The 14,529-nt window shown below is 43.8% G+C and overlaps 1 protein-coding gene across 2 annotated transcripts in view; it reads left to right on the top strand.

Moving 5' to 3' along the window:
- Positions 1 to 14,529, top strand: part of LOC133482608 (spectrin beta chain, non-erythrocytic 4-like) — a 75,285-nt gene that overhangs the window by 20,436 nt on the left and 40,320 nt on the right. For both annotated transcript variants that reach the window (XM_061782916.1, XM_061782918.1), the window contains exons 12-22: positions 808 to 1,110; positions 2,664 to 2,814; positions 2,920 to 3,056; positions 3,122 to 3,271; positions 3,996 to 4,364; positions 6,822 to 7,036; positions 7,291 to 7,428; positions 9,241 to 9,481; positions 10,368 to 10,526; positions 12,532 to 12,662; positions 13,363 to 13,588. In XM_061782916.1, the coding sequence (XP_061638900.1) occupies positions 808 to 1,110; positions 2,664 to 2,814; positions 2,920 to 3,056; positions 3,122 to 3,271; positions 3,996 to 4,364; positions 6,822 to 7,036; positions 7,291 to 7,428; positions 9,241 to 9,481; positions 10,368 to 10,526; positions 12,532 to 12,662; positions 13,363 to 13,588 (2,220 nt within the window). The remainder of the gene's footprint in view (positions 1 to 807; positions 1,111 to 2,663; positions 2,815 to 2,919; positions 3,057 to 3,121; positions 3,272 to 3,995; positions 4,365 to 6,821; positions 7,037 to 7,290; positions 7,429 to 9,240; positions 9,482 to 10,367; positions 10,527 to 12,531; positions 12,663 to 13,362; positions 13,589 to 14,529) is intronic.

The following is a 14,529-nucleotide window of genomic DNA, read 5'->3' on the forward strand; positions in this document are numbered from 1 at the left end:
ATCTTGGCTCAGACATTTCCCTATGTCAAGAATTCAAGTGGTACCTTTGGAAAGCTCACTCGTAAAAATATTTCAAGGTAGGAGTTAGAGTCATCCCTGCATGACTTTCAGTTAAAAAGTAATTTCTAACTGTAACGATCTGTGGATAGCCGAAACACCTGAAATCACAGGTTGGATACTTCCCGACATGCTGGAAAGACACGGGTGTTACCACTGGAAAACTTACATCTACAATTATGGGTCTAGAAACTGTAATCTGTGGATATCTGAAACAGCCTAAATGACACTTCCTGATGACAAAGAATGAAACAGGTGGGCCCACTGGAAAGCTCAGCCCTCAATATATCAGTGTAGCTGTTAAGAGTTGGCCTGATATGACTTTACATCATCTTAGAAGGAAAGGGGTCGCACCACTGGAACACTCATCCCTAGAAATGTGTGTGTAGAAGTTAGGTACATCCAGGACTTGACATTAACTTTTTTGTGCACCAGCCTCTGTGGCTAGGGCATTCTCAGTGTTACCAGCCATTAAAGCATTTTCCCTAGTTACACTGGGTGGGTAATTATCCTGATCAAAATACATTTGTAATCGGGGGAGAGGGCCTCGGGGGTGTGGATGTTCTCAGAAATTTTAAATGTGGGGTTGAAGTTGGAATCACCAGTATATGACTTTACGTTCAAAAGTAATTTCCAAAACTAACGATATTAAACACCCTAAATCCCAAGCTTGGACACAAAGTGGGGTATTGAGGGTAGAAGTTTTAACAGATCCAAAATGGTGCTCAAGATGTTCTCTGTGCCCTCTAGGACAACTTTGGTTACGATCTCCCCGCGGTAGAGGCGGCCATGAAGAAGCACGAGGCCATCGAGGCAGACATCGCCTCGTACGAGGAACGGATCGGCGTGGTAGTGGAGCTGGCTGCCGAGATGGAAGTGGAGAGCTACTATGACATTCGCCGCATCTTGGCCCGCAAGGAGAACATCCTTGGACAGTGGAGTCTGCTGAAGGAGTTGGTGGCGGGCAGGCGGACCCGGCTGGAGAAGAATCTGACCCTGCAGAAGACCTTTCAGGACATGGTCTACATGATTGACTGGATGGAGGACACACAGGTAGCTGAGGGTCTAGAACAGGGGTGGCCAAAATTATGTGGCCTCAAGGGCCTCATTTGATTTTTGATTTTGACCCCTGCATTTTCGCTGATCTGCATTTCCGAGTTTACCCATTTAGTGATTTCTTTTTTCAACATATATCCCATTATTCGTGGAAATGTTTTTTTTTTTTACCCGATCGCCCACTCATTTACGTTTTTTTGAAAAATGTTTTTCATGGCAGTTATTTTCCAATGTTTACTATTCTACTCCCGCAAATATTGGAGGTCCACTATAAATGTAAAAATATAGTAAATATTAAACAATGAAATAATTATATAATCCATCCATCCATTTTCCGTACCGCTTCTCGTCACTCGGGTTGCGGGCATACTGGAGCCTATCCCAGCTATCTTCGGGCGAGAGGTGGGGTACATCCTGAACTGGTCGCCAGCCAATCGCAGGGCATATATAAACAAACAACCATTCGAACTCACATTCACACCTACGGGCAATTTAGAGTATTCAATCAACCTACCACGCATTTTTTTGGAATTTGGGAGGAAACCGGAGTACCCAGAGAAAACCCATGCAGGCACGGGGAGAACATGCAAACTCCATTCAGGCGGGGCCGGGATTTGAACCCCGGTCCTCAGAACTGTGAGGCAGATGTACTAACCAGTCGTCCACCGTGCGCCTAATTATATAATCTTATTTTTAAAATTGTTTCATTTATAATGTATTGAATTATTTAACCAATTATTTAATATAAAACGTAAAATGTTGAAATCTTTATCTGAGTATTTTTATTTGATATACAGTAAATTAACGAATTACATTCATTCATTTTCCATACCGCTTATCCTCACGAGGTTTGCGGGCATGCTGGAGCCTATCCCAGCTATCTTTGGGCGAGAGGCGGGGTACACCCTGAATTGGTCGCCAGCCAATCGCAGGGCCCAATTACATCATGGAACAAAATTGGGGGGAAAAAAGTTAACTGTAATGTCACTTTTTATCTTACTAATTTTATTTCATTATTTAAAATAAATAATCAATTATTGAATTAAATGTATCCATCCATCCATTTTCTTTACCACTTTATCCTCACTCGGGTCGCGGGTGTGCTGGAGCCTATCCCAGCTATCTTCGGGCGGGAGGCAGGGTACACCCTAAACGGGTCGCCAGCCAATCGCAGGGCACACTAAACAACCATTCGCACTCACAATCACACCTACAGCCAATTTAGAGTCTCCAATCAACCTACCACGCATGTTTTTGGGATGTGGGAGGAAACCGGAGTGCCCGGAGAAAACCCACCCAGGCACGGGGAGAACATGCAAACTCCACACAGGCGGGGCCGGGATTTGAACCCCGGTCCCCAGCACTGGGAGGCGGATGTGCTAACCAGTCGCCCACCGTGCCGGGGAATTAAATAAAAAAATTGTTAAATATATTTGTAAAATTGTTGATTGATTGGGTTTGGGGCCATACTTTGCCCACTCTTTGTATAGAACCTTAAAAGTCCATCCATCTGCCTGATGTTCCTCACCTCGCTCAAATTTCCCTCGCAGGCCCAACTGCTGTCCAAGGATTTTGGGAAGCATCTTCTGCAGGTGGATGACCTGCTGCAGAAGCACAGCCTGCAGGAGGCTGACATTGGGGTGCAGGCTGAGAGGGTCGAAATGCTTAATTCTGCTGCGCTCAAATTCACCAGCATCGAGGGTATACGTACATTAATTTCCCACATAGAGGATAGCCAGCAGGAAATGATGATCCCGCGTCCTAGTGAGAGACGTGATTGGCCGCCTTGTTGTTGTCGTCTCCTAGGTTACCAGCCGTGCGATCCGCAGGTGATCTGTAACAGGGTCAATCACGTGTCGTCTTGCCTGGAGGAACTAAAGGAGTTGGCGGCCAAGCGGCGCTCCGAGCTGGAAGAGTCCAGGCAGCTGTGGGCCTTCTTCGAGGTCTGAGACAGAGGCTCAACTTCTATGCTAACATGCTAAAATGCCAACATGCATTCTCCAAACAGGAATTGGAGGAGTCTGAAGCGTGGATCCGGGAGAAGAGTTCCATCCTGGAAGCTCAGGGTTATGGGAAAGGCCTGAGTAGTGTCCTCAAGTTACTCCAGAAACATAAGACCCTTGCCGGAGAACTGATGGCCCACCGAGCCTTGCTGGAGGTCTGTGAGTGTGTGTGTGTGTGTGTGTGTGTGCGTGCGTGTGTCTGTGTGTGTGTGTGCAGGTGTGTGTGTGTGTGTGCGTGTACGTGTATTTGTCCCATTACCTCTGCTAAGCAGGAATGGAACAAGGATAGAGGTTTTCAAATGTGTAACCCTAACGTGATACCCTGACCCTGACTGGAAACACCAAGTCGAAACCCTAACTGAAACTTTTAAACCCTAACCCAAACTTCAAACCCTAATTTGACACCCTAACCCAAGCTTGAAACCATAACCCAGGCTTATCACCCCAATTTGAAACCCAAACCTTGTCTTGAAACCCTACGCCTTGTTTGAAACCCAAATCCAGATTTAAACCCCTTGTTTCAAACCTCATTTCAAACCCTAACCCAGGTTTGAAACCGTAATTTCAAACTTGAAACTAGGCTTGAAACCCTAACCCAAACCTAAATTGAAAACATAACCCCTGTTTAAAACTCTAACATGAAACTAAAAACCAGACTAATTTGAAGTTCCTACCCCAGGCTGGCAACTCTACATTCAAACACTAATACTGGCATGAAACCCTGATTTTGAAAACCCTAACCCTTGTCACCCCAACCCTGTCTTGACACCCTGACTCTGGCTTCAAACCTTTGCTTGAAACCTTCAGCCAGTCTTGAAATCCTAACCCATAAACCCCTAAACTGAATGGCTCAGTGTGATAATGTGGGAACATCTCCAGGCGACCATCCAGCGCGGTCACCAGATCATGAATGAGAAGAGCTTGGGCACGGCAGGCATCCAGGAGCGCATCCTGGACGTGACTGACGAGTGGACGCGGCTGGAGGAACAAGCGGCCCAGCGCCTCGGGCACCTACAGGAGGCGGTCAACTTCTTCCAGTTCTCTACCGAGACGGATGACCTGGTGGTGTGGCTGCAGGACTCTTACCGCCTGGTGTCCAGCGATGATTTCGGCCACGATGAGTACTCAACATGCTCGCTACTCAAAAAGCACCGAGGCGTCAGCGAGGACATCGACAAGCACCGGCTGCACATTGTGGCTCTGCGCAAACATATGGGGGCTCTGCCACTGCGCTACCGAGAGCAAGAGGTGGGTGGTGCTAAAATACACACAGGGCCAATTTTACTAAACGATTGAGCATGCAAAAACGGGCGCAAACTTGATTGTTCACCTAAACAGATGCGGAAGCTGATCTACAAACTGTGCGCACCCAGGACTGCATCTGTCATATGGGAAAAATTACTGTTCAGTTAATTTTGCGCGTTCAGGGAGGTGTATATGTAAATAGATTAATTTAACATCCGCAATGTGATTGATTGAAACTGAGATGAATTGTGATGGCTGATTTTGTGCCATTAAATATCACGTCTGAAAAACTAGTATAAACAGGCACTATGGCATAGGCAAAATAAGAGGCAACAGGACGAATGGATGTTGGAATGCTCATGTAAAAGAAACAAAAATGATCTTGACATATCATCTATTCAGGAATGCAATTTTGGAGCTTCTGAATGAGCTAAGGGCTGACTTGGAGTCAGTCACAAGAAGGAGTAACGCCATATTACCAATGACAAAACTCCTTTCAGCTCTGCATTTCCTTGCGTCTGGGTCATTTCAGTGCAATAAATTGGTGCTGGCCTCTCCAAGAGCAGTTTTCTGGTGTGTTGGCCAAAGTTTTGAACTCAGTGTTACACAGAATAGACAGATACATCGACTTCCCACGTACTTGGGACAAGTTAAATCAACCAAAACATGACTTTTATGTGCTTGCTGTCTTTCCCAAAATTATTGGAGTGATAGATTTTCTTTTCTGTAACTAAGTGATACAGTATGTTTGTTTGGCTCTTCCATTACCACTTTCAATTGCATTGAACACCTAAATGTTGCATGGTGAAAGCCATCAGAGCAACCTAAATTGCAAAACCCTTTTTTCAATACCGCTTTCTCCACCACTTTTACACCTGTTGCTAACAGTGCTACAATCTATTAAGGGTAGAGAACACACAATTTAGTGTCCGCCGTTTGGGATCTTAGTAATTAATAATACTACTAATACGTCTAATAATAACACAATATTATTTATTAGTGTCACTGATGGTGTAGTGGTACACTCGTCTGACTTTGGTGCAGGCAGCGTGGGTTCAGTTCCCACTCAGTGACGGTGTGAATGGGAGTGCGAATGGTTGTCCGTGTCTATATGTGCCCTGCGACTGACTGTCGACCAGTTCTGGGTGTAGTCTGCCTTTCGCCCGAAGTCAGCTGGGATAGGCTCCAGCGTCCCGCGACCCTAACCAGGATAAGCGGTGTTGAAAATGGATGGATGGATGGAAATGGATGGATTTATTAGTGTTATCATTATTATTATTACTATTGTTTTTTCGTAGTGGTAATAGTATTGAAATAATATTATTTCAAGTGCCTTTCAAGAAACCTAAGGACTGAACAATAAAAAAGTGGCTAAAATCAGAAAGAGAGAAAATAAACAAAATAATGTAAAATTGGGGTGAGGGAGGGACGGACAAAACCGGTTGATATTGAGAAGATGGAAGTATAATGACCGTGTAATGTTATTGCTGTGGGAGTGAAATGAGAGAGAGCTGTCAAGGATGACACCCAGACTCTTAACCTGAGGGGAAGGGGAGACAGAAATTGTCAATTGTGAGAGTGAAGCTGTCAGCCTTCGAAAGTGTCGTTTCGGTTCTGATAAGGAGAAGTTTAGTTTTATTCCTGTTAAGTTGCAAGAAGTTGAAGGTGAGCCAGGATTTGAATTCTGAAAGACATGAGGTAAGGGAATCGTGAGGAAGTGTTGAACTTGGTGGACCAGAGATGTAGAGCTGGGTGTCATCCACGAAGCAGTGGGAGAAAATATTGTATTTACGGAAAATATTACTTCAGGGAGGAAGTAAATTATGAAAACTAGGGACCCAAGAGTGTAACCCTGGGGAATGCCTGATTTAAAAGATTTGAGCTGAATGAACTGGTAGCGGTTGGAGAGATATGAGTGGAACCAGTGGAGAGGCGTGTGGGAAATACAAGTGGCCTAGAATCTGCTGAGGAGAATAGTGTGTTAGATGGTATCAAATGCTGCGGACAAGTCGAGCAGGATGAGGATGGAAATAAGTCTGGAATCAGCAGCAATGAGGAGGTTGTTTGTTATTTTAAGAAGAGCCGTCTTTGTGCTATGGCACGGTTCGGAAGCCAGCATGGAAGGGCTCATGGTGATTGTTGTGGGTAAGGTGAGAGTGGAGTAGTTCAGGTCTTTACAGGGGTGATGGATCACTATTGTTATCTTCCAACATTACGTCTTACGCTTGCTTCCAGTATTAGCTTCAATGTTAGTTTCTTAAGTTGGCTTTCATTGTTAGCATCTTAAGTTAGATTCCAACTTTAGTGGTATCAACTACTTTGTTACTTTCCACCACTGTATACGTGTTTCTGAAAAAAGTTGTGTTGCAACTGAAAAATCGGCAAGGGTTTACTGTAATTGCTTTATATGTTGAATAATTTCAATGGTTTTGGTTGCCCCTCCTTGCTGTTTTTGTGCAGGAAGTGCAGGTTCGGATGGTGGAGGTGGAGCAGCTGTACACGGAGGTGGTGGAGGTGGGCGTCCTTCGCCAGCAGTGGCTCCACGACGCTCTGGCGGTCTACCGCATGTTCAGCGAAGTCAATGCCTGCGAGCTCTGGATAGACGAGAAGGAGCAGTGGCTGAACAAGATGGAGATCCCAGAGAAGTTAGAGGACGTGGAGGTGGTGGCGCACAGGTGGGGCACTGCCGATGAATAAGTTTGCAGTTGTTCTTTTTGCTTGGTCATGCAGAATGAGGGAGCTGTATGCCTTTTATGCTGGGACTGTTTTTTCTGTGCAACAGGCAGAGCTGCCAAAAGCATAGAGCAAAAACAAAATAAAACAAAAAACAAGAGAAGAATAGCAGTATAAAACAGCATATAACTATTGTAACACAACATACATGGGAACTTTATTATTACATTGGACTTTCACATTTTTTGTATCGCAGATTCGAATCCCTGGACCAGGAGATGAACAGTCTGATGGGGAGGATCCTTGATGTCAACCAGATAGTCCAGCAGCTTCTGGATGGAGGACATCCGTCCTCCACGGAGGTCAGAGGCTGTCAGGACCACCTCAACTCCAGGTAATGTCACAAAAGCCACTTGAAGTTCTAACATAAAACTCATAGAATCACCCAGCTCCAGGTTGTGTTGGCCGCACCAAAGCTCCAGCCGCTCCACGTCCTGTCGTTATGCAGACTCGTCATCATCTTTGATGAGGCCGTTGACTGTGCTACCATCTGCAAACTTGAGGAGTTTGACAGCCATGTGCATTGAGGTGCAGTCGTTTGTATAGAGAGAGAAGAGCAGTGGAGAGAGGACACATCCTTGGGGTGCCCTGGTGCTGATGGTGCGTGTCGATGAGGTGGTGTCCCACAGCCTCACCTGCTGTGTCCTGCTCGTCAGGAATCTGTAAATCCACTGGTGGATGGCAGGCGAGACGCTGAGCTGGAAAAGCTTGGAGGTGATGGTGTTGAACGCAGAACTGAAGTCCACAAACAGGATCCTCGCGCAGGTTCCAGCGGCGTCGAGGTGTTCTAGGACGAAGTGCAGTCCCATGTTGATTGCATCATCCATAGACCTGTTTGCTCGGTAGGCCAACTGCAGGGGTCCAGCAGGGGTCCTGTGATGCTCTTGAGGTGGTCCAGTACGAGGTGTTCAGAATACTTCATGACCACAGATGTCAGGGCGACAGGCCTGTCGTCATTCAGACTCGAGATTGCAGGTTTCTTGGTGACTTGGATGGTGGTGGAACGTTTGAAACAGGATGGTACTTCACACAGTTCCATAGAACTATTGCAGATCTGTGTGAAGACTGGAGCAAGCTGGTCCGTGCAGGATGGGGACACGAGGTCTGGGCGCATCGCTTTGTTGATCTTTTGTTGTTTGACGATACGTCTCACATCCTGTTCATGGATGGTCAACACAGAAGGTGTGAGTGCAAAAGTCAGCGTTGCAATGTTGGTCGGTGGTGCGGCTGGGTGGGTGTGGGGTGTGAAAATGTCCTTTTCAAATCTGCAGCAGAAGCTGCTCAAGTTGTCAGCCAGTCCTTTATTTTTCTCTGCTTGGGGGGATGGTCGCTTGTAGTTGGTTAGCGATTGTAATCATCGCCAGACTGACTTAGAGTCGTTAGCAGTAAACTGTTTTTGTAGTTTTTCTGCATAATTTCTCTTTGCAATGTTTATTTATTTTTCACTTGGTTTCTAGCGTGATTGTACAGGGCTCTGGCCAAACTTCGATAGCCGTACACTTTAGCCTGGCGAAGTTGTTGAAGTTTGGCAGTGAACCACGGCTTGTTGTTATTGAACGTGTGAAATGTCTTTGTTGGTACACACACATCTTCACAGAAACTGATATAGGATGTGACACTGTCCAGATATTCATCCAGGCTGCCAGTTAAAGTTTCAAAGACACTCCAATCTGTGCTGTCTAAACTGTCTTGAAGTTCCATCTTTGCTTCATTGGTCCACTTCTTCACTGTTTTCACGACTGGCTTTGCACATATACATTTGGTCCTGTATGTTGGTATTAAGTGATAGATGGAGGCGTGGTACATAAGACCTTGAGTGGCGATGGAGATGACAAATCGGATGGGAATGAGGATAAGGGTGGAGGTTTGGAGTGGAGAATAAGACTGTGATAGGTGTCAAATGTGGGATGAGATTGAGGAAGTGGGACAGGGAGGATGGTTTGTCATTGAGGACCTCGAATAGGATGGAAATGAGGAGAGGAATGTAGGTTTGGAGTAGAAAATCTTCAGTGGGATGTACAGTAGATAAGGATTGGTATGGGAATGAGCAGAGGGATGTAGCGGGGACCTCACATGCTTGCACGAATGCACACACACACACACACACACACTAAATTAGTTATTTAACCTGTTGGTTCTTTGGCAGGTGGAACAGCATCGTGGGTCTGGTGGAGCAGAAGAAGGATCAGTTGAACAGCATGCAGCGTCTTCAGAACTACCTGCTGGAGTGTAGCGAGATTAAGTCTCAGATTCAAGAGAAGCGCAAGTCCATTGACGCAACGCAGTATGCGAGCAGTGATCTGGGTGGCGTACTGGCTCTGCAGCGCCGCCTCTCCACCATGGAGGGGGCACTGTCCGTGCTGGAACCCAAGCTGATGCACCTACAGGTGAGGCATGATGGGGGGGAAATGCAGGAACTTTGAGGAAATGGGATATCTCTCTCTTATCTTCAAAAAAGGTTGTACATTTACGATGCTTATTTATGGAAAAATTGTTGTGCGTTTCTGGTAAAGGTTGTACAGTCACGAAAAATTTTATAATTCTGAAAAGAAATTACATATTTCCCAAAACGTTGTGTAGGCCTACTGTAATTCTGAAATATAAAAGAACATATTTCTTAAAAAGTTATATATTTAAGAAAAAGTCAAATATTTAAAACAAAAAAAATGGTCTGAAAAAAGTAGTATATTTCCCCAAAAAGTCATATATTTCAGAAAAAAGGTTGTATGTTCCGGAAAATTCCGAAAGCCGCATATTTCTGTAAGTTGTGTTGTATATTTCTGAAACAGAGTCATATAGTTCTGAAAGGAAATTGTACATTCGCGAAAAAGCAAAACTATATTTCCATAAAAGTTGTCTTTTTGAAAAGTCACATATTTCCGAAAAAGTCAAATAATTACAAAAAGTTGCATGTTTCTGAAAAAAATAAAATACAAAATCTTTGCAAAACAAGTCACATTTATTGAAAAAAAGTTCAATATTTTCCAAAATGTTAAATATTTCCATAAAATATATATTTCTGAAAAAAGAAAAAAGATTATTAAAGTACAAATTTTCCCAAAAAGCTGTATATTTCGGAAAATAATATATTTCTGAGAAAAATCATACTATATATTTGGGTTATGTTCTATATTTGCAAAAAAATCATAGATTTCTGAAAAGAGTTGTATATTTCCCACCAATGTCATATTGTCAGTACTGATATACCTGCAGGTAAAGGAATGACAGGGACAAAAAGGCAGGAATGTTGAGGTTTTGTATTTGCTAATGCAGGAGGAAGCGGAGCACCTTGCCACTGTCCATGCCAGTCGGGCCACGGAGGTCCTGCTACCCTTTGACAGCATCAGTGTGGAGTGGGAGGAACTTAAACACACCTTGCAGGGCTGTGAGGACTCTCTGATGGTGGCCAGTAGGCTGCAAAGCTTCATCCAGGTGAGCAGGTGGCGCTCACGCCAGTTCACTACCAGTTACTCAAAGCATTAAAACAGATCACCTGTTTTACTGATTTGAGTAACCATAACCTAATTAACACATTCACTGCCACTGACGGCTTTATAAGTCAAATATCCATGTTAACTGGGAAGGCTGGCAGTGAAGGAATTAAGGGCGTTCTCAACAAGGATATTTATGCCTGAGACCATTTGACACCGAAAGTCCAGTTTGTTTTGTTTGTGTGAGTGCTCTCATGCATACTCAAGTTTGGTACACTTCACCCAAATGACTTGAAATAATCCACAAAGTTTGCCTCATGCTTGGTCGCTTGCGTGCATGAGTGCACAAAGTGGGTCATATAATTAAACTGTTTATACCCGCAAACCAGGACCTTGCACACTAGAAATAAGCACAATGACTTAGAACAATCTATCCATCCATCCATTTTCTGTACCGCTTATCCTCACAAGGGTCGCGGGTGTGCTGAAGCCTATCCCAGCTATCTTCGGGCGAGACGCGGGGTACACCCTGGACTGGTCGCCAGCCAATCGCAGGGCACACATAAACAAACCATTCACACCTATGGGAATTTAGAGTATTCACTTAACCTACCATGTATGTTTTTGGGATGTGGGAGGAAACCGGAGTTCCCGGAGAAAACCCATGCAGGCACAAGGAGCACATGCAAACTCCACACAGGCGAGGCCGGGATTTGAACCCCGGTCCTCAGAACTTTGAGGCAGATGCGCTAACCAGTCGATCATCGTGCCGCCCAGAATAATCGACTAAATCAAAAAATAGTTCATGACACGGACGGGCACATTTGTGTTATATGATTATTGCGACTGCTCCTCTTGCCAGTTATTCATAATAACCACCACCTTGCACAGTGGAAATGAACATGTCTTGAAATAATCTACAGAGTCCAAAAATAGATTATGGTACACTCAGTCATGCACAGGCAGATGCACACAGCAGCGTATCATACCATTTATGTAATGTCATAATCCTGATAACCACCACCTTGCACAAAAGATATAAATTCAACTACTCAGAATAATACAAAGAGTAAAAAAAAATAAAAAAATCCAAGGCCTGGTGGTCACATGCAGTCACAAACACAATTTGTTTGATATACATAGTTTTTAATACGATCGCTCCTCAAACCCATCCATCTATTCTCCATACCACTTATCCTCACTAGGGTCGCGGATGTGCTGGCGCCTATCGCAGCTAACTCCGGGCAAGTGGTGGCGTACAACCCGAACTGGTCGCCAGCCAATCGCAGGGCACATATAGACAGTCATTTACACTCACATTCACACCTATGGGCACTTAGAGTCTTCAATTAACCTACCATGCATGTTTTTGGAATGTGGGAGGAAACTGCAGCACCCGGAGAAAACCCATGCAGGCACAGGGAGAACATGCAAACTCCACACAGGCAAGGCCGGATTTGAAGTCCTCAGAACTGCGAGCGAGATGTGCTAACCAGTCGTCCACTGTGCCGCCCACTCCTCAAACCATTTATTCATTATACTTGCCAACTTTCAGGGCATAAATAAACACAACAGACTCAAATTAATGCACACAGTAAAACTTAGTCACAAATGTACACAATTTATGCGTCATATGATTAATGCAATCGTTCCTTGCAACTTATTAATGATAACCACCACCTTACACAATAAAAATTAAAGTGATGACTGGAAATAATCCACAGAGTAAAAACAAAGGATAAAGCACACTCAGTCAATGGAGATATGTAAATAGTTGTAAATGTAAATAGGTGACTGTGATGCGATTGTTCCTCGCTTGTTTTTTATTTCTAACCGCAAGTTTGCACAATAGAAATAAACACAATGACTAGTAATAATCCACAGAGTAAAAAATTTGTCAACGACACACTTGTTCAAGCTAGGTGGGATTCAAGACTACACTACCACTGTATCAGAAATTCTGCATTAGAAAACAATAGAATTCCTGTGTCCTGACATCTCTTCAGGACCTGGACTTGTTCCTCACCTGGCTGGTCCAAACGCAGACAGCTGCCACCTCGGATCAGTTGCCCAATGACCTGGAGGAAGCCGAGAGACTCATCAACAAACATGCCGCACTCAAGGAGGAGATTGGACGGTCTGTACCTCCGAGTTGGACCACAATCCTTTGTAAACAAAAAGTTGGATTCAAATGCACCACACCAGTCTCCACAAGAGACAAGAGCCAAATCAGTCATTTTTTTCCACAAAAAGGTGGACTCAAATGTTCCACAATCAAAATCATTTGTTTACAAGAAGTTTGACTTAAATGCACGTCAATGAAAGTCTTCTGTTCACAAAAATTTGACACGATGCACCATAAACAAAGTCCTTTCTTCACAAAAAGCTGAACTCATATTCACTGCACCAGCTTCAGGAGTTCTGAATCAGTAATTTGGTCACAAAAAGTTGAACTCAAATATACCACAATCAGTCTTTTGTTCAGAAAATGTTGGCACAAATGCGCCACACTCGAAATACAGTCATTTGTTCACAGTTTGACAAAAAATTTACAACACTGAAAGTTCTTAATAAATTGGATTCAGATACACCACACCAGCCACAGAGCATCCAAATCAAAGTCCCTTGTTCACAAAAAGTTGGATTCAAACGCACCACATCAATCATACAACAGCCCAAGCAAAGCCCTTTTTTCACATTAAGTGGAACTCAAATGCACAACAATCAAAGTCCTTTGTTTACAATCAAGTTAGACTCATATGCACCATGATAGTAAAAGAAGATCCCAAATCAAAGTCCTTTGTTCACAAAACGTTAACTTCATTTGTCCTCCGCAGATACGAGGAGGACTATGAGCGTCTGCAGGCCATGAACGAGCTTCTGGAGTCAGAGGAGGCGCCTCTTCCGCAGGCCGCCCTGCAGCAGTGGCTGCAGAAGCTGGACGTGGGCTGGAACAAGCTGCTGGAGATGTGGGAGAGTCGGCGCGAGGTCCTGGTACAGGCGCACATCTTCCACTTGTTCCTGCGTGACGTCAAACAGGCTGAGTCCTTCATCAACAACCAGGTGAGGAAGCCCTTTGTTCACAAAAAGTTGGATTGCATTACAGCAGACACACAAGATAAAAATCAATTTTCTTTGTTCATAAAAAGTTGGATTCAGATGCACCTCACCAGGCATGCAAGATCCCAGTCAAAGTCAGTTGTTCACAAAAAGTTGGCCTCACCAGCCACAGAAAATCCTGTGTAAGTCGTTTGTTTATAAAATGGTTGACTGTAGTGCACTACACAAAGCACAGAAGATGGAGGTCCTCTTTTCTGAAAAAGTTGGCTTTGACACCAATCAAAGTATGTTGTTCACAAAAAGTTGGCCTTAAATGCAACACATTCGTCACAGATGATCCCAAAATAATTTTTTACAAAATGTTGGACTCGTGCACCACAGCAGTCACAGAAGATCCCAATCAAAGTATTTTGTTCACAAAAAGTAGGACTCAAATATAACACTCATCACAGAACATACAAATCAGAGTAATTTGTTCGCAAAAAGATGGACTCAAATACACCACACCAATGACAGACGATCCCAAAGTCATTTGTTTACCAAAAGTTTGACTCAAATGTCCCACAACACAAAAGACATTTGTTCACAAAACGATGGACACAAATGCACTGCATTAGTCACAGAGCATTCAAATCAGATCTCTAAATTAGAATTAGAATTCAACAAAAATTTGGATTAAAATTGACACCAGTTACAGAAGATTGCAAAGTTGGGTGTTCACAGAAAAAAATGACTTAAATAAACTACAGCAGTCGCACATGATCCAAATTAATTTGTTTACAATATGTTGGACTCAAATGCACCAAAATCAAAGCCCTTTGTTCACAAAAAAATGGATTCAAATGCACCGTAGTCAAAGTCCTTTGTTCACAAAAAATTGGACTCAAATGTACCATACCAGTGGCAGAAGATCCAAACTCAAACTCATTTGTTCTCAAAACATT

The sequence above is a fragment of the Phyllopteryx taeniolatus genome, chromosome 8 (genome assembly GCF_024500385.1).
Source record: "Phyllopteryx taeniolatus isolate TA_2022b chromosome 8, UOR_Ptae_1.2, whole genome shotgun sequence".
Lineage (NCBI taxonomy): Eukaryota > Metazoa > Chordata > Actinopteri > Syngnathiformes > Syngnathidae > Phyllopteryx > Phyllopteryx taeniolatus.